At 42.3% G+C, this 25,327-nt stretch overlaps 1 protein-coding gene across 4 annotated transcripts in view; it reads left to right on the forward strand.

Annotated features, from left to right (window-relative positions):
- The window catches only part of NPNT (nephronectin), a 50,700-nt gene extending 34,624 nt beyond the window's left edge, over positions 1-16,076 (forward strand). For all 4 annotated transcript variants that reach the window (XM_066996836.1, XM_066996837.1, XM_048066440.2 and 1 more), the window contains 4 exons: positions 6,517-6,612; positions 7,002-7,100; positions 10,432-10,688; positions 13,875-16,076. In XM_066996836.1, the coding sequence (XP_066852937.1) occupies positions 6,517-6,612; positions 7,002-7,100; positions 10,432-10,688; positions 13,875-13,970 (548 nt within the window). In that variant the 3' untranslated portion in view covers positions 13,971-16,076. The remainder of the gene's footprint in view (positions 1-6,516; positions 6,613-7,001; positions 7,101-10,431; positions 10,689-13,874) is intronic.
- Positions 16,077-25,327: the final 9,251 nt, after the last annotated feature.

The following is a 25,327-nucleotide window of genomic DNA, read 5'->3' on the forward strand; positions in this document are numbered from 1 at the left end:
TGCGCTTCCCAGGCTGTCTTGTGCTGTGAGTATTCTCTGGAATTTCCAAGCTGGGGGATAACTTTCAGCTATTTACATGAGGTAAAAACAATCACTTGCATAAAGAGTATTTTTAATTAGTGTTTGCTCTAATCTTTCCAAAGGCTAGATTTAGAAGCTAGTGCTTTCCATATGAATGTTTGGGATATAGGAGCTTTGAAAGTAGGCAAGTAAAAATGTTCAAGTTTGTTTCCTAACTATAAGCTTACGTTATTTTCCATATAACAGACATAGGAGAAGGAAAAGTTAATCTTTGAAAAGTATTTATTAGTTTTTTATATAGGTTAGCTGCTACCCTTTGAGGTCCGTGGTGTCCATACACAGCTTCAAAGGCTTGAGTGCACAGTAAGCAGGATTCCCATAGGCATCAAGCACAGCAATTGTTACTGGCTTCAGCAGGCAATATAGGGACAGATCAAGTCAGTGTCTTTAAACCCATGTTATTTCTTGCTCTATCCCCTGCTAAAGAAATCCTTGATACACATTGGTGCGTGACGTAACTGAGTGGCTGAAATACTCTAGATGTGCTGTAGGGTGTAGGAATTTGCGTGGTGCTAGTAGCATGATCCTTAACGAAGCTGGTACCTTTCTTTTCCCCAATTATGCTACTTTGCAGCAGTCATCTAGGTGGGAGACACTGATGTCCCCTCCCACCGTCCCTCTATCCAAAGAGATTTAATCAGTGAGTGCACAAAAGCGTTTGTCTAGGATTGGAAACCTATAGTAAAGTGCAAAACAGTTCTAGTGCTGCCTCATAAAGGCAAGCGTTTCTTGCAGAGTAAGGTGTCGCCTCCCGAGTCCTGTCACTGTAGGATTTTGTGGGGAAGGGGAGAAGTTTTGTGGCTGTGCTGCCGGCCAGCCCCGTGGGAGAGCAGCACTCAGCTGCAAGGCTGCAGCACAGGGATCATCCTGATTTGAACTGCTCTGCGTGAGGCACCAGGAGCTCAGGACAGCAATGCTCCCACATCACACAAGCCAGGGCCTCTCAAAAAGTATTCCTCTTGGCCAAACACAACATGAATGGCTGGAATGTTACCACAGTACAGAATTTTAAACTGAACTAATTAGTAACGTTTAGCTGACCTCTGATGTGCTTCTTATCTGCCATGTGAACGTGCCAGATGCTCCCCACCTCCAAAAATGTTCGTGCATATCTTTTTCTTTTCACTACCCTTTTTATTTCCTCAGGGAAAGGGGCTTTTACAACTACTTCCTTCACCTTCTTTAAACTTTACTAACCTCATCTGTATCAGACATCTTTGCAATGTTCTTGGATCGTGGATTTAAGCTAATTTAATTTGGCTTGTACTGAGGCTCCTGAGGTTCATTTCCCCCACATCTTCTACTTCTGCAGTTGAGGCAGCAAAGAAACCAGTTCTCAAAAAGGAGTTTGTGCTCTGGTCCATGTGCCAGCATGAAAAGAGAGAGCCACGCTCTTGCCTTCTTTATTTCCCAGGGGTGAATGCAGGCAGCTGTTCAGTCATTTCGTAACACTTGTTGGCTTGGACAATGGAGGAGGAAATTCATGCTAGATCCACTCAGAGCATCAGGTAGAACTTAACCTTGGTTTCAATGGCTGCTTCCTTGCTTGTCACTGCAGGCTGTTGTATCCTGACGAGTCGCAAAAGGTAGTGTTTTATCACGAGGAGGGGCAAAGCCCAGCACGAAGAGCGGTGTAGCTAACAACCACTGTTGATTCAGAGCTTCCAGCCCTTAATATATGACCTCCATCTTTAAAGTTGTGTTTTTAAACGAGGTAACCTTGTGATAGATGAACTTCTATTTTTCTTTTTTGTCAGGCTCTGAAGCCTTAGCCAGACTTTGACAAAGTAGCATGACAGTAACCGCTACTTTGGTTAGCCATCTGACTGCGTAATACTTCTTTTAGGCAGTCCATGGCAAAAGGGGTGGTTGGTGTGCTGTACACTGGTAGAGGGCCTCGTGCACAGGACCAAATCCTGCAAACGCTCAGGTGGTCTAGTTCAGGAGAGGAAATGTGCCTGGGCAAGTGTACTTGCTTTCAGCAAGCATCTTTCAAATCTTAATTTTTCATTACTTAACATTTTCCAGAGCTTGCTCTTGGTGACTCGCTCTCAGTTTTCGCCCTTTGTTGTTATTTGACCTGTCATCTCACGCCGGGCAAACCTCTCCTAAGCTTTCACTTCTGAACACTCTTGAATGTGCTGCTCAGCTTGAAATCAGCTGGGGACCAGGGAGATTGGTCTGTTCAGTGGTAACAAAGAGCACAAAGCACTCTGCTGATAATGTTATTTAAATACCTTTGCAGTTTTTGACAGGTACTGGGTTGTCGCATTTCCTTAGATGCTTTACCCCTTTTCTAAAAGTGCCTGTAATGAGTGTGCCGAGCTGCTTTTTCAGAGAACAAAAAATGAGTATTTTTTAAAATGGAATTCCTACACTTGGCCTTTGAACCACTCTGTGAGATGCAGACAGTGGAATCTGGCACCAAGGATAATCTGCTGATACGGATACAGGGGGAATGGCAATGAGGGAGGAATGCAGCGATGGCTTAATATTTAACTATTTCAGGGCTCATACAAACTGTAGTGAAATACAGAGGAATCTCTTCTGTTTACTAAGATGGCTAAAGTCTAAGAAAGAGAACATACTTCTCAGTAAGGCCAGGAATTTCTGCTGCCATTGGGATCTGGGTGACAAGCATTAAAAGCATAAGCTTAAAGACAAAGCATAACTCTGGGTATCAGCAGAGCAAGAACAAAACCCCTTATCTGCATTAAAAGATAGTTCAGCAATTTTCCTTCTTAGCTCCTTAGTGGAGCTGTAGAGATTGGAATTGGGAGTCTTTTCTCATAACAGCTATTAAAAAGATCTAAAGATAGGAGTAAAACGATTCTTTTTGCTGCCCCTTTCAATGGCTGAGAAGTCCTTAGTGCAGTAAATGCAGTTACATGATCCTCGAAACCGCTGAAGTAAGGGAAGTGCTAAAAGCAAGAATGTGGGTTTTGTTATTCCCTGCTATCACTGGAGCAGCATCATTTTGCAATAGCAGCTAATTTGTCCTCACTGTTCTGGCACCTGTTAAAATGTATTCATTTTCATATTTAAGCATTTAAGAGAGGCCCTTTGTTCCTGTTTGTACTCTGGAGCTCAACCCTAAGATTTAGGAGTCTCACAAATCATACCCTCCATCCATCTTCCACCTAGCTACACCCCCAGATCTGATGTGCAAGCTGTTGTAGGCTAGTTATTTTAGCTGTGTTTCCCGCAAACTGAGTTGTCACTGCACCTCTCCTCATAGAAAAGCAGGTTACTTTTCACAGGATCTTATGGAAACATATATAAAAAGATGTTCGACTTAGGCCGGAGTTAATGAGCCTTCTCACTGCCTGAGAATGCAGGACTGGACTTCAGAGCAGTCACACTCGAGCACCGTCTCTCACCATTATGCAAATGATATTTAGAGGTGGGACAGCCCACCAAAGCCATTCCTCACTGTAATTCTCCAGTAATTCTCACTGCAAAGCTGGAATCTGCAGAGCTTTAGGCAACACAGCCAGGACACTGGGGGTATCCGAATAAAAAGGGTGAAGTGCATCTCTCTGCTGCCCCTTCTTTTTAGCCCAGCATGAATCTAAGTCTTCCCTGGGGGAAAAGAGGCTGTACTCCGTACTAAATGACTGAGGAGCCTGGCTGACCTTTGGGCTACCCTTTCTCTTAGCTGCTCTCTGCTAGTTCTGCATGAGAGCTCCTCACTTGTGGGGATTTTTAGAAGTGGAATTTAACAACTCTTAATCGTAGCAACTACTCAGTCAAAAAAAAAAAAATCTTTTTGCTCGCTTTGCTTTGACCAGAAGTGGGAAGCTTGGTCATGCTCGTTGTGTGGAATGGGATTGTGTAAGTGTGCAACGTTTGTTGTAAGGCAGAGCACTGTACTACTGACAGTCATAAAAATTATTAGTGATGTGGAGCTGCACTCCATGGTTTGTTTTGGTTTTGTAACACCAAAACAGTGATTATTCTATAATTATAAACAGCCTGGCATGCACACACCATCTCTTACACTCCCAAACTCAGCAATTAACAAGTAATGAAAAAAAAAAAAAAGTCCTACTGTTTCCCCAGGGATTAAAAAGCTGAAAAGAAGTCAGTCTTAAGCAGTTATTAAATGTTCCCCCCCACATACATGCATCCATGAAGAACTCACACTAATTAACTTTGAGAATATGGTGGTGTTGATGTATTGGCTCGCTCACAGCAAACAGCATTCTCCAAGAAAAAGAAGCCAAGTTTATATTTAACAAGCTTTATCAAACCATTGGAGTAAAGTGAAAAGCACACTGATATGCTATATAAAGTACACAGAAAGGGCTTGGAAAGCTTGCAGAAAATAACTGTGCCAAATACTTTCTCCCAGGATCACCACTCGGCATACAAGTTGTCGTAGCAAAAAGAAGTGTACACATGGATCGTATTTGGAGTCCTGCATCTCCTGTGGTAACTCGTTTCATACCGAGTGCACGTTCCTCTCATGGGGGCTGAGCACTGAAAGGACTATTTTAAAGCCCTGCAACCTGTTTTTCTAGAAACCCATGACAACAGTGTTTGGAGAGGACTTTAGAGAAAAGTTTTGAAAAAATATCCTTTGTAGAGCTTTAATTATTGGTCAGTGATACCAACTTTAATTTGGAGAATGCCTGTGTGTGCGCACAGGTGTAACTCGGATGTTTATAGACTAACAGTGCGTTAGAAATGGTATTTTACTGAACTAGAGGAGAGGCGGGCTGGGGTTGCTGGCAGCTGCATGGGATCCGGGGCTGAGGATGGGCCTCTTGTGTGGTGACTGCCGTGTGCCTAGGGATGAGCGGGGTGCAGCATGACTGTAACGTGAAGTGGATCCTCACTGCGGGGGCTTATTGAGATAGCCAAAGTATTAGTACAAACTATGTAAAAATTAACAGGCCTGTACTCCCCAAACCAACCTGAAGCCCTTGAGGCTGTTTGTGTGTTAATACCCTAGACTGCAAATAGACGTATTCCAAAATCTACAAATGTTTCAAAAAAAAAGTAGGAATAATTCCAAAAATGACTGCAATATTGAGGAATTAATGAGCTTCATACAGACTTCAAGCTTTTTCATTTTGCTATACAAAATTTGTAGCATGTAATACTACTTTAAAAATACATTTGCATTTGGTAAACCTGTTATCAGGCTGCTTATTTTTCCCAGTTGTGAAAAGCAGGAAGCTACCTCATTCTTATTTTTCGTTTTGCTCTGTCTTCTGGATTTAGAGGGGTTGTTGCAAGATCCTATTTACATATTGTCCTAGTGCAAAAGAAGTTCCTTCTTATCTTTGATTTCCTGAAAACAACATGGTTGTTTATTTTATTATAAATCTTCTCAATTCTTGTTCTCACTTGCCTAAAAAGCATATGCAGATGTTTAGATACTTCTTTGAGCGCCGAGTATGGAAAATGTGTCAAGTTTTTAAGAGATAAGGCTCTCACAAATACTGTAGGTGTCAGAGGTGTCTGCAACATCTCAGGACGCGCCTGAAACCCGGTGCTACTGTTATTAATTATGCAGGAGACCTGCCTCTCGGAGAGGAACTTTCCCAGACAGCTCCAGCCAGCGCAATCTCTTTATATCTAGTTTGAGCTGTCTCTCAGGTTTGACACCCGAGTGTTATTTCTGGAGACGTACACAGCCTGGCACTCTTCAGAAGTAAGTGGAAGTCTTTGTAGCCCCCTGAATTCTGCAGCCGTGGCTCTCACGAAGACTTCTTAAATTTCAGGCTGTTGTGGCTGCAGCTCAGTGTCTAATAACCTGTAAACGACCGAGAGCATTCCTTCCCCTTGCAGCTGAGAACAACTGAAGGACAGACTTTATCGGAAAGTAAAAAATTGAATTACACTTGAATAGAAAACTCCTCTTTTTCAACTTGAGTCTAATCCTGATAATTGTTCAGGGAACTCTAATCCTTTGCAGGGACAAGGTAATACCCTCAGCTGTGTTTCTGAGTTTGGCTGCATAGGGTATCTCATGTGGGGCTTCTTCCAAGTACCAGTGCTTTGTGTTGACATCCTCCTATAAAACAGCTGTGGAAGGTGAGTGCCTCAGAAAATTTGAGGAAGGGCTTTAATGTGGCTTCATTTTATTGAGAAACCACTAGCTTAAAAAGTGCATTTGGCGTTTTTCTCCAAACGTGTGCTTCAAGGTTAAACGTTTTTTTTCCTTGGTTGAAAAAGCAGCTTTTGTTAGAAGAGCCTTTAGCAGATTTGCAGTCACCTTTTATGGAGTTCAGATAAATGTTACAACGTAAATCACCTCGGCATAAAGTTTATGAATCTTCATGTCAACTATAATTAAGTATATTGAATTTTCCAAGAAAAGCACAATGCCCAGAGCTGCTCTGCCGTTTTTTATTAAAGATAAGGAAGTAGGTCACTAACTAGCTTTATCTCATTCATTTCTGAAAAAAACTACTTTTCTCACAGTTCCACGCCAGCCTGGAGTGAGCAATAATCTGTTTGAAATACTTGAAATTGAAAGAGGGATTACCGCTGATGAATTTGAAGCCAACGATGACCCAGGTAAAGATCACATCTCCTGTTTGGGGCCTGGGGTTTAGGATTTATTTTGATTTTTTTTTTGTGCATTTATACATTTTACAGGACTCCTGCACCTTATGCTCCTTGTTTAGGCTATGCTTCTTAAAAAGAAAACAAAAAACACCTAAGTGAACCTTTATAGTTTCTTTTCCTAACAGACTAAGCACAAAAATAGCATGAATTGTTAGTAATAATAAGAGCAGCCCTTTCATTGTTTTAGTAATTTTACGTATTCTTTTTCTAGTGCTCTTTCTGCTGCATTTTATTTCCCTGTTTATGTGCCAGTGTCAGCCACAAGGGCAATTGCTATAGTTCCTCAGCCAATGGAATTAAAACCACTTTCTTTTGCCTTCCTGCTCTGTTCTGCCTAGGTGTGCTGGTACACAGCTGTAATTTTGATAGCGGCCTGTGTGGATGGATCAAGGACAAAGATGATGATTTGCACTGGGAACCCATTAGAGATGCATCAGGTAAGACACACATGTACGAGCATATCCTGTAGCTGAAGAGCTACCCAGGCTTGAGGTTGGTGACAGTTCCCTCATTTGCACAGATTCTGTATCCCTTCAGTTATAGGCTATGTTTCACAAGCACACCTCTTCTGTGTACAAAATCAAAATGAAAAAAAAAAACATTGAAAGATGATTTGTGTTGGAATTTTAGCTGCTATCTTTACAAATGTATCTAAAAGAGTAATAAGTGTATTTAGTAAAAGATGTCTCAAAAGAATCAAAAAGGATCAGAAAGAACAAAAATATGGAGTAGAGAACAACTTTTATTTATGGAGAAACAAAGCTTATTTTTCAAATCACCACACGGACATAATTATTTCCATATTAGTAGTAAAATTAAAGAAAGTGTTGGGACTAGTCTTTGTTCTGCTGCCAAATATAATGTTCTTAGTTTAGTTCAGTCTCTCAGCTTCATTTTATTAAATTCAACGCTAAATTACAGAAACCACCGTATAGGAAAATTGTTAAGTAGCTGGAAGGAAGGAAGACTAGGCTGGTAATGGGCAGCAATTTCTGCGTGTGTCTAAGTGTATGCTTGGGGTGGACAAAAGTGACCTTGAAATGACTGTTAGAGGGGAGCGTGCGCTAGCCACCTGCAGGACAGGGGAGTGGCACCGTTAGGTGAGACCCTTTCAGTCGCACACCTCCGGCTGTGGTCCCAGCAGAAGGGCCGCTCCGCCACGCCACCGGTGAGCTGGGTGAGGCCCCTGTAGGTGTTACCCAGCGGCACTGAGGGGTGCGTGTCCATGCACCCTGCCCCTTGCAGTGCCCGCATTGCAGCCCCGGGGATCAGACACACCACACGTCTCTGGCTTCTTGTAAGGTAAGGAAGGGATTACTTCATGCCCTGAAGAGCAGCCTTTGAAGCGCACAGTGCTCGCATTATGTGAGCGGATGGCCGGCTTCAGAAGGAAACGCTCTCAGATGCTGTAGGTTAAGTTGAGGGAGGATGAGGGCACCGAGACCCATTTTCCCTACATCCCACCTTGTCATAGAGGTCTGTGCTGACATTGCCATGATGGGGCAGTCGTTTGCCACCAGGGCAGGTGTGCTCAGCAGCTTTTTTCAGTCTGTTTGGATGGCTAAGTGGAAGTGCCTCCTGCTCACGGACATGCTCTTGTTTTCTGTAGCTTGTTATGACACTTCAAGAGTCTCATGGATGACTCAAAGGGCAGAGCTCCCTCCTCCTGCAGAACAGAAAATGGAGCCGTGTCCTGCATGCAGGCTGGCGTGTTTAAAAAGACCACCCATAACTCCCACAGTGTTTTAAACAATGGAGTCAAAAACCACTGTATTTCTGAGAAAGTACGTTATTAAAGCATATCAATTATCTGTATTCAAAAACTGTTGTTAATATGTACTAAGTTCCAGAGCCATGATTTTTAACTGGCTTTTTCTTAGACCTTTTTTCCCTTGGTGTTGCTTTCCAGTCAGGGACACTCAGCTTTTTGTTTCCTGTGCCTGTTCTATTGCTGTTGACACAACCTGTTAAAACTAGTCCCTTGAAGTCACCCACCCCACTCCCTCCTGTCTGGAATACCTTGTTTCAGAGATTTATTTTCACAGCTTGCGCCGGAGTGTTTGCTTTCACCTTTCAAAGTTTGGCATTTATTGGTTTATCAGAATCTGTATTTTGAAAGGTGCCACGCTGAAGCCTTATAAGCTTATCTCGCATGCGGAAAATGCTGCTTTGAGGGGACCTTTTCCTGTAGGGGCATGCCTACAGCTATGTTGGCTTTGTGCTTACTAAATCTGTTTCCTATTGATTGGGTTCAGTCACTGTAACTATCTGAAACACATGCAGGTAATGAGTCAGGTCAGTACTTTCAGAGTGAAATAATTGTATCTACAACAAACAGGTGCAGCTATTTGAATTCTCTTATTTTAGCAGTTAGTGACTTTGAGGCAAAAACAATTCATTAATAAAAAAAAGAAAGCTTTAACAGATACTTGGACAAATGGATCCCACTTCACGCCCAAATGCAGACGTGAGGCCTTAACAGAAAAATACTTGGCTTAGTTAATTCTCAATGAGGCCAAAGGAACTTTAAAACCCGTGTAGAAGTAGTGAATTGGAGACATCGTTTGCTTTACTTCTAAGTGATTGACAAGTCCTGGTAGTAGCATGGCAACAATTTAACTGTTAAGAATATATTCTTATTAATATGCGGTATTTAGAAAAAAATATCAAAACCTACAGCATTGGTTTCAATTACGAGGGCTGCCTGGACCCTTTACCTTAACTTAGATCCTTTGATACTCTGCTCTCATATATTAAAAATAGATTCTTAGGTTAAGAGTAAAATAAGATTTTTTTCTTTCTTTTTCTCTTTTAAGAGTACCACCCCCCCCTTCGGTCAGTTTAAATTTGAAAGTTATCATCCACCTTGAAAATGTTTTAATGAAAAGTTCAAAGATAAAAGACAGGTGTGAGTTTTCTGCAGGATTTGAAGTTCCATTTATTGTAGTTCTAAGTACCTACATGAAAAGGTGTATGGGATTTATGGATGTATAATTTTGTTTCTTTTTTTCTAAAAAACATTTAATGGCCATTGCTATATCCATGAGATCCTCTACTTCATGTACTAGGTGTTTTTATGAAGGTACTTACTTATACTTCAAACATGATCAGAGATAATAATGGAGTTTTGAATTAAGTGCTTGTGTTCAGTAGCAGCTTACTACTGTTAGAGAAGACTTTAGCTGTTTGGAAATCATAACTAACTGTTTCTAACTTTCTGTATCTCAGATAGATTAAGAGTTTAAATTATGGTTAAATGAAAAGGCTGGTCTTATTTGCAAATAGATACACTTAGAGACTTAACCTGTTAACGCAGTTTCCAAGATAAAAGCAATGTACAGAGCTGTAGCTCGATTACAGCGTAACATTTATGCTGGCCTTCTACTAGCAAACATACAGCTTACAAGATACATAAATTTACACGGTAGCTTCGATGTCACTGGGGTTTAAAATCAGTCACCAAGGGGATGTCTGAAATGAAGAAACAGATGAACTTCATTTTCAACAGCTGTAGTATTTGCTGTGTAAAAAAGAGATTAGATAAGAAAGCCCTAACCTGGCACACTGTAAATAGAAGCCCAGCACTGTAAATCTTACCTTACAGGGGGAGATGTGTCAGTTCTGGTTCTCAGTCCAGCACCAATATGCTTTATTTACGACTCACTGGACCTTATGGTCTTTTTTTATTTCTTTAAAATTTCAGGACCAAATGCATAAGCATTATCAAACAGCAGAACTTTACCAAAGTCACTGCTTTCCCTTTTGCAGGGGGACAGTACCTGACCATCTCTGAAGCCGAAGGCAAAGAGGGAAAAGCAGCGCATCTTATCCTGCCGCTGGGCCACGCGGCTCAGGCTGGGGACTTATGCCTGTCGTTTCGGCACAAGGTGCCCGGCCTGCATTCTGGTGCCCTCCAAGTCTTTGTGAGGAGAAACGGTGCTCACGGCCCAGCTGTCTGGGGGAGAAACGGTGGCCATGGCTGGAGGCAGACACACATAACTTTGCGAGGACTGGGCACCAAGAGTGTGAGTACAATTGCATTTACTGCCTTTTTTTTCTTTGCATGAGACTCTGAAGACACTTAGGTGGTGTAGCACTCAATCATTTGCCTTCCGGGTCCAATTTCTGCCTGTTTTTTACTTCTACATTTATCCTTGCCAATGGAATCACATTTCTAATTAGTTCTGTGTAGAACAAACCACAACACCCATAGTAATAGACAGATGGAAAACTACAAAATAGCTTGTACTGAGCTACCTCGTACAGCCTTTTCATCAGGGACTCACTTATCATGTAGGAAAGAGCAACCTAAAGGACAAGAGCATACTGTACTTGTTTTTGAAAAAAAAAGCAAGCAAGTACAAATTTTCCAAATAGCCTGTATCAAGATTGGTCGTGAAATATGCTTTAAAAAAACACAGTGTCATGCAATAGGAAGGATCATCCCCTGTGGATTAAGAAGTGGTTAAACAGATATTGATTATATCTGTTTATATTATATACTATAGTATATAATATATACAATATATACTATATACACACACTATACACTATAATAGTATATATATACTATATTTATATATAATTTATAATTTGTAGTGTATAATTCATACACTATATACTATATTTATACTATAATATAGTATATTTATACTATATAGTATATATACTATTATATATAGTAGTGTATATAGTATATATTACATACTACAGTATATAATATGAACAGGTACTATATACTATATATATACACACTATATACTATATATACTATAATAGTATATATACTATAATAGTACACTATTATAGTATACTAGTGTATATATACAATATTAAATACACACACTATATACTGTACAGTATATATATACTATAATAGTACACTATTATAGCATACTAGTGTATATATACACTATATATTATATATACTATAATATACTATACTAATATAATATAAATTATATCTATATAATATATAGTGTATATATACTCTAATAGTATATATAGTGTATATATTTAGTATACATAGTATATGTAGTATCTGTTTATATTATATACTATAGCACGTAATATAGTATACATACTATATGTACTATATAGTATAGTATATAGTACTATATATAGTGTATAGTATATAGTGTATATATGTACTATATAGTATGTACAGTATATGCTATATATACTATAATAGTATATATTATATATTATTATATATAAAATATCCCGTATATATTAATATATGGGATATTGAGAACAGTCATTTCTGACACTGCAGGGAGGTTACCTGTGTTATTGCACATGTTTTTACGTTCTTCAGCACACCTGCAGCTGATCTGGATGAGGAGGTAACTGATGATCTCGGTATGCCAGTATCACAAAATTGTTTAACATAATCAGAAGCAGCTGTATGAAGTACCATGGAGAATCTTTTAATACCTGGAAATCTTAGAAGCATTGGGTGATTAAAATGATGCATCAAATGCTCAGCATTTTTCTTCAGTCTCTGCTTTCAGCAGAGCAATAATAAAAAAGATGCCTGGTGTTCTGTTAGCTGTAAACGAATGTCAGACTGAGAATGTGGACATTTATAGCAGGTGAACAATATATTTATCCCATTCTTACAATTTTTTGCTAAGTTTAACACTGACCCTCAGAGGTAGGGTGCTATGTTAAACATGGTCTCTATAAGAACACTTTTAAAGTAAATATGTATTACTAACGTATTTACTGGCAGACAAGTAAATGAGTTTTAGGGACCCCCCCAAAGCTTTTAAAGAAGAATAACAGCTCCCCTTTGCACTGTCCTCTGCCTCAGCAGTAGCTGTCAGCGTGGCTTGCAAACCGTAACAGATCGCTGCCTCACAGGACCTTGCAGAATCGTCAAGTTTGGGAACTTTTCCAGCCAGGCTGGGTAGCCCGGGCTGCTGACCTAAAGCATTTGTGACATTTATTCCAAGGATCAGGGAATGAGAAAAAACGCTAGATAAGCAGGGAAGGCCCTAGCCACAGAGAAGTGTAGGAAAAATGGACACTTAATTTTCTAGCTAATTGAAAAGCAAAAGCAATTAAATACTAGTGCTTTTGGGGGGGGGCTTCTGAAAACCTGAGAATATGAATAGAGACTGGAATCCTTTATCAGACTTTCTGATGACTTTGCTTTGTGTAAACTATTTCTACAGCACATCCAAAAATCACTTATTTCTAAACAAGAATTTCAGCATATTCAACATAGCTTCTCTGACTTCCCCTGTTACTATGCTTTATTTAAAATAAAAGTCTGCTTTCAGCAAGCATCCAAACTATTTTTTAACTACACAGGTGAATTTCTGATCTGTAAGTCTGTATTAACTCCTTCCAGCTCAGTGATAACAACAGACGATTACAAAGTTTTGCTGTAGGCTTTGAATAGTTTTTAAAACCTGGTCAAAAATACCATATTAAAGCCATTCAGGCTTCTGCTTGTAAGGCAGTAATACTGGTGACCGATACTGATTTATGGCAAGTCAGCTGGCCGTTCTGTAAATCATCCCTGCCCTGATTTATGCTACAGGTCTTCTACTCGAGCTTTATGTTTGAATTTCTTCTATGCAGGCTAAATCTGGACTGCTAACGGTCTCTGTAAATCCATGCCCAAACTTCCACTGCCATTTTTGCAAGCAGTCAGTGCTTCTCTAGATTACCGCAGCTCTGCAGGAGCCAGAATTTGTTAAATAAAAGTTGGGGGTTTCCAGTTCCAACTATGTTTGGCATTTGGACCAAGTCATCTGTGAGGTGTTTTAGGGATGGAAAGCTCCTCCATTAGACAGGATTTTGTTAGACTAGGCAGGATGTTGTGTGTTTGCTGTGAGGGACAATGAGAACAGTGCAGCAATGAGCTACAGAAAGCACAACAGATTCTCCTATGTGGAAGTTCTTACCTCAGATCTGGCAACTGGAGCAGGGCTTTAATCACCACCTTGATTTGTGCCGTAACTGCATCCTGAACTGCTGGCTCGTCACAAAGATCCTGCTAAAGTGAAGAAAGAAGGAGAGGATCAGAAAAAGAAAAAAAATCCATAATTCTGAGCAGAATTATATAGGCATTTTTGAGTCAGTTAAGACTGGCTGCACTTTCTTTTGCTTTTGCTTTCTTACCATTACCCAGTTACTCACACAAGCAAAGATTCTTTCATTTCATTCTTGCACTCCAATTGTTCTTTTTCTTTTCCTAGGTTATTTTCAGAGGGGAAAAGGGGAAAGGAAGAACTGGGGACATTGGACTCGATGATGTGATCTTGAGGAGAGGACGCTGCTCTGAAGAACATTAGCAAAGACAGGGGACTAGCACAGTCATCTCCTCTAGCCCTTCTCGTACTATTCCTATCGAGCTTTGAAACAGAGCTGCAAGAAAAAGAAGAACCAGCTGGAGAGTGACAACTTCTTAGTGGTCTGCTAAGTGCAATCTCACTGAAACTTCCCTTAAAAACATGAAGAGCACCTCCCGGGATTCAGGAGCTCCAAACCCAATTGCTGGTTGCTTCTATTAAGCCTTACTCCTAAATCATATTTTGTATGTGATAACTTTATCCTCTCTTAAGCCTAATGAGCGCTCGCACAAAGAGCACTTGTGAAAAAGGGAGAAATAATTACAAATGGCGTGAAAAGAAATCTCCGGCTCAGAAAGTTAACAGATACTCATTATTTTCCCATAGTGCTACTCTTCTATTAATTAGAGTTGACAGACAGTGGGATTGAGCTAGCTGCAGAGCCAGCTCAGCCTGGCTGAAGCCTGGACCTGACCTTTGGCGTGCTGCCATTGACCTTCGAGGAGGGGTTGTTTCATATTAAATAGCATTTACGTGGGTGTTGCATCTGTATTAAAAAGCAGTTACATAGAGTAGGCGCTGCATCCTGTAATATTGCTACTGCTGTGTTTTGTGTATATGTGTATGGTTATGAACATATTTATGTTTTGAATACTTACAGACTCTAGTTGCGAGGTAGTTGGCAGCTGTGCTTTCCTATTACACGAGACAGGAGTTCAGCACATGGTGTGATTCTACTGGGCCTGCCAACAGATATGTTACCAAAGTCAGTTAATGGTGCTCATTGAGAAATGCTGGTACAGTTCTTTGTGTTGTAATACGGTGAAGGCAAAAGACCAAATCCTTACCTGACGTAAACTGGCATCTGATCATGCTGTCCAGGTTTGCTTTTAGCTCAGGAGCAAGCCCTAACGGGCTCTCAGTCCTGCAAGAAACTCCTGGTTGAGCTGAAGATTGCGCAGCCAGGAGAAGGTAACTTGTACCTCGTGTGACTGAGCCCTCTGCAGTGCTGAGGGCCCTTCCCTTCCCATGCCTGGCACAAGCCCACGCCTAAACGAAAAAGGGCAGCCGCCTTATGGCCGTGCAAACAATTCAGACCGTGAAATGCCTTGAGCCACCCTTGTCAAATGTCCATATTCCATCCAACTGTTCTGTATATAATAAGCATTTTACTGTTTAGAACTAGACCAAATATTAGCTCTAGCTGGCACTAAATGTTTATCAGAACTTTGGACTAATTTTTTACTTGCATATCATGCATGTGGTCTGCAGTTTCCCAGGGAATTGTTCGATTTCGTTTGTGATTTTTGGTTAAGGAACATCATCATCATTGCCATTAATAAGTCTAAATTTGACAAAGTAATAGTAACATGTCAGAAAATGACAAAAGACAGATAAAGTGTTGTTAGTGGCACAGTCTTAAAGCTTCAAAAATGTATACATAGGAGAAATAGGTATTGGATCTTTTAAATACTTACATAAAATGTAAAACAAATGTCAGCTTCATATCATCAGGATATCACATCAGGAAGAGGTTCTTCACCGAGAGGGTGGTCGCACACCGGAACAGGCTCCCCAGTGAAGTGGTCACTGCACCAAGCCTGTCTGAATTTAGGAAGAGATCGGACTGTGCACTTAATCACATGGTCTGAACTTTTGGTAGACCTGTGTGGTGCCAGGAGTCGGACCTGATGATCCTTATGGGTCCCTTCTGACTCGGGATATTCTATGATTCTATCATTCTATCAATCTATAAATATACCATTAAAAAGAAATAAATTAAACCTTGCAGACAGTCCACAGCGATGAGAGGCCATGTTCTGAGTGCCTGGTTCTGACAAAATACCTTTCTGAGGATACTTTTTCAATTTGTCCCCTAGCACTGTATGTATAAGAGATTTCACCAGATACTGCAGAAGTGTGTCAGCAAAAATCTTGAAATGGAAAAACAATGCATTTGTAAAAATTCTTTAAACTATTTTGCTTCAGATATGATCATGATCTTTTTTTCTCTTATGTTTCTTTGCAATATGTCAGAAATATTTGTGAATAGTTGAAATGCCTTGTCTTTATTTTAAAGTAATCAGTAAAGAAGGCTGTTACTACTAATTGGAATATCTTGTTTTCATTTCTGGATCAAAAGTCTCATTTTTAGTGCAATGAAATGAACCAAAATATGTCAAGTCAACAACAATGAGGTAGCTAATTATTTAACTATTATCAAATTTAAAATTAAAAGTGCATTTGACTATAATATGGTAAGAGCTGTATATATATATTATTCAAAAGGAAGTATATATATATTATTTGAAACGAAGCGTGACAATTTTCAAAATAGCTTTTAGAACAGTTTCATGGGTAAATCAAGAGTTTGAGATATAAAATGTCCTTTCTAGAAGAAACACCAGCAACCACAGCACACTACTGAGCCTGCTCAAATTGTATTCTGTGACATCTACCATAATTAACGCATTTTGATCTGCTTCATATGCAGTGGAAGAAGAAAGGTCTTTCTTATATTACCACAGCTCTCTTAGAGTGAGACTCCCTGGTTAAAACAAAAACCTCCTAAGTGAGACAAAGCGGTTTTTGCCCCTTTACAAACAGGCCTTAGAACCCAGAATCTCACTGAATACGGATGGTGAGCAGAAATAAGTACTCAGATGGCAACAGGAGGATTTGGTGGCCTGCACTTCATCTGCACAATCAGACAGGTGACAAACACCGTAAAGCCCTGTAACCACTGACGGTGGCACTGGGATGGCCTTTGGGAGTCTGGCTCTGCACTCGCTGCCACGGCTGTCGGTCACTCACCTCTGGAGCTGGTCATGCAGTGACACCGTGTGCGTCCCCTCCTCTCTTCCACATTCACGCGGTGTTTCCAACAAGGTGAGGCTGGTTTGTGGGGCTGGTGCGATACTCCTCTGCTAGCTCCCGCTGGACACCTCAGCCAGGATGGAGCAGATGCTGCCATTTTCACGCGAGCCTCAGGAAAGATCAAAACATGGCCTGAGGTATTCCTATGCGGTGATTTATAACTGCCCTTCTGCTTAGAGCTTAATAAATAGGTAACTAAGTGTGCCAAAAAAAATGCCTGCTTAAACACTTAGGCAAGTGGAGAAGTTGCACTAAATGCACATGAAAACAGTTATCAAATGTACCGTACAGCTTTTTACCAACTTACAATTTTATGCGTTAAAAAGACATGCTAATCTCTCCCCCCCCAGTATTAAAAATAAAGATTATTCATAAATTACAGATACCATGCCCAGTGACAGCGTGCATTTTCTGCATTTGCTGATACTAAAGTAAGTACAATGGACAGGACAGATCCAAAATTTTTGTTTCCTGTTTCTATGCTGTACTGTCGCCTCACGTTTCATCAAAGCCATGTCATTAACTCACTAGTGAGTGCTTTCAATAAACCCCATTCCTTCTGGTGTAAAGCTTCCCTAGGTTTCCCTCATAAATCGTCCTAGAGGTGGAGGTTGAAGCATTATTTTTCTCATAGTTGGAGACTGCAACAATCACCCTAATAAGATTTTACCCCACTCAGCTTAGCCATGAGGAGCCGACCCTGAGCAGAAGACTGCTTGTGCCAGCAACCTCCATCCTCCTTCTCTGTCCTCGAAGAGGAAAATACATTTTTAGAAATGGATTTTAGAAAGCTGGAGTCATTAATTGTCAGCTGAGGCCCAGTTAACTTCTATGCAAATTTTCTACTTTCATTTATATACATGTGTAAAACTAACTATACATAAACTAAGAAATAGTAAATATGTATAATGGTATATATGTGTATAGTAGTATGTAAAATGTAGTAAATATATATGCATATATCTGAAACACAAAATCATTAAAATTTTCCTGGTAGTTAAAAACCCAGTTGCTTACCTGCTGCTTTATCCTGACATCCTGTAGTCGTGCCAGGTTTGAGGACTTCCACACCAATTAAAGACGACTGAGCTGAGCACCACGCACGGGAGTAAACCTGCAGCGCTGGGAAGAAGTGCTACTTTTAGTGGCAGGCTCCGGCGGTGATTTAGAAGAGCACAGAAACATCCTCCTGCTTTGAAGTTCATGCGTTCTCGGAGCACACCTACTGCATCTGACAGCCCTAGTGATAGGAGAGGAAATGCATTTTTACCATCTGTAACGCTTTACTTGGCTGAGAGGAAGATGCCACCTGACTGAAGATCTTCAGGGGACACAGAGGCAACTTTAGCAATGAATAATGAGGCACCTTTGGAGTTCAGACACCAGCTCTGAGATCAAAATGAATCAAATCCCATTCCAATACTGCTCTTGCCACTTCTTGTTAACTTTTATGATCTCTTCACAGCCCAAACTGTTCCCTTGCTTTGAAATACACTGTCCTCTACACAGTGCTCGTGCTGGTTGCTTTGGGATAGCCTACTTTTTGGAAAAGGAAGGGCTTAGTGTTTTATTTTTCTCTCTTCTTAAACTTGCCGAACAACCTGGGTAACATTGCTGGGATCAGGGCAGTGGTTTATTTTCATAGCAAATAACCCAATTACTGCATCTGAGCTCTCACTGGACTGTTTCCCTTAGGTTCCCATTCTTCTCCCAAGAAATTTCCAATTTAGCTCCGGAGAGTCAGATGGGATATCATGCTTACACATGCTTGATAGACATGGATCGTGTAGCTCTAGCCCTCATTTTCTTAAAAAACAGGTCAAGCAATGAAGCAAAGCGGGCCTGAATTTTCTGGAGAGAAATAATTCCCTGTTCCATACGTGAGGCACTCCCCATCGTTACTTCTCCTCATGTTGCTTCCCTGTGTCTGTTAAGAATCAACCAATTCTTTCTTTACTCTTAGCAATATCTAACCTCCTTCTGTAGTACACGGGCAGGTTTTTGTCCCTTTCCTGTTTTAATCCAGCCACTACAAATTCCCCAAGACCCAGAAACAAGTTTCCATTGCTATCAAACCTCTCTTCTACAGGTCCCTTCTGCAGACACCACAGTTAGAGAGCAAAAGGGACATTTCTAAGGCATCTCCACGCAGGCTGTACCACGAACATTATGTGTAAATGTACACAGTGTGTGCCTGCTGCACCCCATAGGCTGAGGCTAAGAAAGCAAGCCAGGTATTTGTCCGGCACACAGAATAAGGATGCCCCTTCCTGTGTGATACAGCCACTGGCACTTCTCCAGTGACTTTTGTTACCCTTCTATTTGCTGACATTTTACCTTCTGTTCAAGCCAGGAAGCCGTCACGTTCTTCTCCCGAGTCTTTCCTCATGGTGCATTTCAGCAGCCCGGTGTCTCATTTCAGGCTTCCATCCAGGATCCTTTCGATTCAGTCCACGTTTGGCAAACACCTGGAACACCAAGGTGCAGCATGTGCTCTGAGAGACGGATTTTACTGTGTTTGCATGCAGCATCGGTACCAGAGTTTGGGGTTGCCACTTACAGGGGATTTGAGGGAGACACCACGGTTGCTCTGACACCACTGGTGCCCCAGCAAAAGGGGGGACCTCTTCCCTTGCCTTTTGCCCCTGCCCTCCTTTAGGTCAAAAAGCCAAAGAAATGGATCCACCAGATTTCTCCCCCTCTTCGGGTGGTCCAAGGCAGAATCTCCCCATGTATGATGCAGCATTACTGTGGCATGCATCAACTCCGGTACAGTACCATGGCTTCTTACTGCAAACAATAGTTAAAAAAAAAAAAAAAAAAAGAATAAAGAAGTGCACCTTTTAAAGAAAACCAATTTTGAAACAGCTTGCTGCGGTTTAACCCGGCAGGCAGCGTAAGGAGCTGAGCAGCCCTTGGCTCTAGGTGAGCGCTGCTCTGCAACAACCAAAACCTCAGTGTGTTGTCAGCATTGTTCTCATCCCCAATCCAAAACAAGGACACGTACTAGCTACTAGGAAGAAAACTAACTCTATCCCAGCCAAAACCAGGACACAGAAAAAGGACTGGATGTGTACCTTAAGCAGCGTCCATCTGTCTTCTCTACACACGTGGTAATGTTGAGCTTCCACAGACACTGTAAAGCCTCTATAAAGCCTCTAGTGGCACAGCCACGTAATATTCCTCTTGGTTTAATAAAGATTCTTTCAAAGTGGCTCAATTTGTAATAATATCACTGAGCATAAATTAAGTCTTCACAAACCCTACAAAGGCCACCACTTTCGCAGCCAATTCACATGCCTGGCTACAACCCTCAGGTTTCACCTGGTGACACCACCAGGCAGAGCTGCACCGTCCACCCCTGAAAGGCTTTCTCCTCACATCCTTGGTCTCGGGCTGTCACGTTGCAGCTCCACAGAGGTTCTACCAAGAACAGAAAGGCTGCCGATTTCACGTGTGGTTTTATGACTTTGCTCCCTGATGAGCACAGTCATACACACGCAGCACAAGTGCTCAGAGAAGAAGATAAGCAGACAAAAGAATACCCTGAAACGTGATCAGTAACAGAGCAAAGGCAACATCCAAACTTTAAATCAAGAAAAAGAAAAGTTGGCTAACTTAACAAGTCTCTTGACTATTACTTCGCTCCAGCAAATGTTGGAACTTATTCACTGGATGTTAATATCAGCGACTGAAGATGCCAAGCACAAGTAAACTTTCTCCTTTTCCCAGGCTCTTCCATCTAGACAACAACATGAAGGGTGGCACAGTGACACACGCGGTCACTTCCCCGCCTTCAGTCGCAGCACAAGAGCAAGAGCTCCTTGTCTGGGAGCTCACACAGCACACGCCACCCTGGCTCGAGATGACAACACCACAGCTCTCAGCAAGGACCGCTTTCATACGTGAGATGTGAGTAGGGACCTCAACCCAAACGAGCACCGAGCAGTGCCAGGTATGCTTTTAAACGAGGACAAGAAAAAAAAACAACTGGAAGATTGCTTAAGGCAAGACATTTCATCACTGGGATTCAGTGGGGGTGTTCGAGAGGAACATTTTGGCTTCCATCCCTCTGACGTTCTGAGTTAGCTCAGGAAACGTTGGCATCTTACCTCAGCTTCTGGGACCAGCTGGAGGACAGGAGGAGACGGGATCCCACCGGGCTCGTCAACGTTTCCATGCCCAGATGGGATGCTCTCTCTGCAATACCAAACACGCATGATTCATGTTACCGTCGAGGGATCCTTTTAGTCATTGCGCTTTGGAGTGTATAAACAGGGCTCTATGACACAAAAACTGCTCGCTGATATTAAAACCAACGATTCTATGGTGTGCAACAATTTACATAGAAACCAGACACCTTTATGGCACGGTTAGAGGTGTCATTAAACTGTGAGCAATTCGGTCACCCTCCTGTCATATGCCACCAGTTTTATCCCGCTTATAAAAAATGATATTTTAATTGGCTGAACTCCATTACCGAAGGCTGATTACTAAAGCTGAGTGACGTTTAATTACCCACAAGGTACACTGGCAGTTTTGTGGGGTGTTACGAGACTTCAGCATTCTGGCAGCTCAGCTGTGTATTAGCAAGCAGCCCTGGCACACGCACGGGCTCACTGTGAAGCTTGCTGTGAGCTACTCTGCCAGCTTTTATTGGAGTAATTTGTTTTCCAAATGAAGATGTGCGAGTGGGGCTTGAAAAAAAACATTTCATTAATACAAAAAGCAGGCAGAGAAAGTACATGGTACATCAAGGGATGCCTTCAGCATCGCATGGCCTTTGATCACTTAAATAGGCGGTTAGAGGGCTAGACAAAAATTTGCAAGGGTTAAATACAGCGCAGCCCCACAGCTCCAGTCTAGACCTCTTGCTCGGGCTCTCCGTAGCACTGTTCCCACCTTCTGCTCATCCATCCTCCCACAGGAGGACACTTCTTGGGCTAATGAGTGCCTTCAGCACTGCAGCAAACACCCCACAGATGACACGTAGCACGTGCTACTCTTCATTTTTCTCTCAAGAACTGTGAGCTGTGCTACTAAAGACGTCAGGCAATTTCACACACTGTACTGGGTTCCCTGAGGAAGGTAAGGACGAGATTTTTCTTACCTGATGTCACCACTGCAAGCCCGCTTTCCTAATGAGGGACCTTCAGCAGAGGCGACCTATTCAGTGTCACCCTCTGTGCTGCTCTGAAGGAAATCCTTTACAGACTGCAGCAGGTCCCAGCACTGCATGAAAACAACAACAACAAAAAATCAAGTAGGGCAATATCCTGAGCATGTGGCAGATAAATCTGACCCACGTTTGTGACCCCTCAAGAGACAATCTGATAAAGCAGGGGTGAAACCACAGAAAGCGCAAATGGGGAACGCAAGCAATGCCTGCAACTGCATTCCTCAGCATGGGTCTGGAAAACAACTGGCTTCTCTTTCTGGCCCTGAAATGCACCAACTGACACTTCAACGGGTGAGTTTTCTACTGACCAGCCTCCCTTGGACAGCTCAGGAGCACAGCATTTCCACACCACGTGATGCTGCCACCAGGCAAAGTGGCACGTGAGGGGGATTTTTAAGCCTATTGAAAGCATCCTTTGAATAACGGCTGCGTCCCGACTGTCGAACCGGCCTCGTGTCTCAGTGACGGGGCGGCAATTCCTGTACGGGACGCACATGGACTGCACAAACTGGCTGTTGGAAGGAGTTTGTGCATCTCTCCACACCCCTATTTATTACTGCCGAAAATCAGGAAAGTAAATTCACCCACGTGGGAGATGAGAGAAGCGGGGAAATGCTTACACCGTGCTCCCAGAAGGAAGTAAGCCCCATTTACTTGACCAGGACCCTGCTGCCAATGGCTTCTGCAGAGCAGGATCAGGTCCTTCCTTCATACCATGCAAAACACCTTGCTTGTGGTTACAGTGAATCCTCTCAGCTGTTCAGAGAAACTCATCTGCCTTTCTGTCCTGATGGAACGGCTGAGCAGGGCATCGAGAAGGCTGCTGGGCAGAAAGCAGAGAATACCTAAAACATTAAAAAGAACTTGGGTAGCTCTGAGACAAACAAGTAGATCAGATACTGATGAAATCACCACGCTCCCGGAGCTGTTTATGTGCAGTTTATTTCAGTTGCTAGTTAATTTTTAACAGACGTTGCTCCTCTCCCTTGCCAAGCAGTTAGGAAACTTACTGCAGAAGATCCACACGTGCTCCAGTAACAAATATCCAAGAGCGTTTCAAAGCAGATGTAGTAAATGGAGCTCTTACTCGATGTAGAAACTATTGTTTAAATCCTATTTCTCCTGCACCTGAAAATGAACAAGCTGTTTTTTGCTCACATATAAGAAATTAAATGCAACAGGCAATGTCCCTCTCTCCTCCACTGTGTCCTGCTTTGTGCTACTGATTTTTAATTTTTTTTTCACCCCGGTATGACATGGCATTACCAACTACTCAGAGCTCTCTACAAGGCTCCAAAGCGGTTTCTTCAATGAGACAACCTTTACCAACGTTCAAAGTCTTTCACAATGTGCACTTGCACCAACCCTAAACCAGGGCGACACCAGGACGAGACAAGGAGAGCGCTCCTGGAGCCTCGCATTTCAGCAGTTTTGCTGCAGAGCTTCCAGCCCAGCCCATACTGACACCAACTTAGGCAAAGTTCCTGAACAGACCTGCCAGTAACTGTACCAGCCTAACTGTAGGTACCTGAAACACCTTTTTTTGATGAAAAACAGGCTCTCAAAGCCTTTATCCTCAGCTGCATACTTTAAAGTTTAGGCCCCCATCTACCAGGAAGATTCAAGTTAGGTATAAAGCACTGCACCTGGCAGTGTTTGCCAGATCCTGCCCGAACAATAATAAAGTTTCTTTGCCTCAGGACCTGCTGAACCCAAAGACTGTTTTCTCTGGCACGAGAGGCCAATTTACTCCTCGAGATAAATATTAAGCAAAGAGGAATTTTTTGACTTTAGGAACTACGAAGTTGAACTTTTTCCTGCAGCCACAGTCACACCCCTCGTGCCTCCAACGCTGAGCTATTTTTAAAAAAAAATAATTCCTGTGGTATTTTCCTAACAGCCATAAAGCAGCAGGGCATTCTGTCAGACACACGTCGCTATTATTACTCCATCTATGCCTCTTGACTACTTCCAAATTCAGAAAGATTAGCCAGCTGTCAAAAGAAGATTAAAAAAAAGCACAAGTTCCTCACTCTGTACGCCTTACTTTATCACTTGTTTTCCCTGGGCAGCAGCTCCGGCCTGGCAGAGGACCACCCTTCAGTTCTCGCCTTGAGGCTCCATCACATCTTGGAAATGTCCAAGCCCTGTGTGTTCGTGTGTCGCAACTCGGACCTTCTGCATGCTAAAAAAAGAAAAGAAAACTTGTATCTCCTGCCAGTGCTTCATCAAGCAAACACAGTGAGCCAAAGCACAAGTGAAGTACTGCTGCCCATCCATGTAACGATAACATTTTTTGTACCTGAAAGGATAACATTAGTTACGTAAAATGAGCAAGGGGCACCAACATCAGCCATTCCAACAATCATGCTGTTCCCTTCATCTGAGGAGACGGCAGACAAATTGGGCGTGTGACTTTGCTTGTAATTCTAATGAAAGCACGACGTCCTTATCAGCCTGGGGTCCTCTTGCTGCAGCGCGGTGTTCAGAAGCACAGAACAGCTAGCTGTTCCCTCTCCTCTGTACTTGTTCCCTGGTTTAGAACCCAGACCAACAATTTTTCTAAGAATATGTAAAGATAAAGATGAAAATTAGGACAAATATCTCCTTCCACTGACTTCGCCCCCTGAACCCTCATCAAGCTCCTCAGTAAGCAAGGTCAGACCCCATCTATTTTCTATTCATGAGCACAAGTTATTTCTGCTTGCCCACAATTTCTGCCTGGGGAAGGCACTCCCAAGCAATCAACCTTGCACTCCCAACTCCTGACCCCATTCCTTTTCTCCCCTCCTCTTACGCATCCCAGCCTCCTGCCCATTTTCAGCTTTTTGCTGCCCAAGCCATGAGAAGAGGCAGTGGCATCGTGCCATTATGCAGAAGAAATTGCCTCCTGCCGTGGCTGCTACCTGCCAGAGCATGTCTGCAGCTGTCTGCCCTCCTGGAGCAAGGCCAAGGGATGCGCGAGCTCCGGAGCAGCCCCTCCTGGCTCTGGTTTGTATCTTGCCACGCTCCTCCTGTTACTGCAAGGGAGCCAAAAAGCCTCTTTTAAGTCAAAACCTAACTTACTGACACAAAAACGAGCACAGCAACTGGAAACAGTGCAGTGCTCATCTGTATTTTGGAAAGTCAAGAGATCTCCTGCACGTTACTGCTCTTCTCCCTTCGCATGATGAGTCCATCTTCAAACCCTGACCTAAGAGATACAGTGAGATCCATGCAGAACAAGATACAGTGAGATCCGTGCAAATCAGAACTTCACCCTCCCTCCTGGAGCTCAGCTACTGGCTTCAGAGACGGCAGGACT

This window comes from Anser cygnoides, chromosome 4 (genome assembly GCF_040182565.1).
Source record: "Anser cygnoides isolate HZ-2024a breed goose chromosome 4, Taihu_goose_T2T_genome, whole genome shotgun sequence".
Classification (NCBI taxonomy): domain Eukaryota; kingdom Metazoa; phylum Chordata; class Aves; order Anseriformes; family Anatidae; genus Anser; species Anser cygnoides.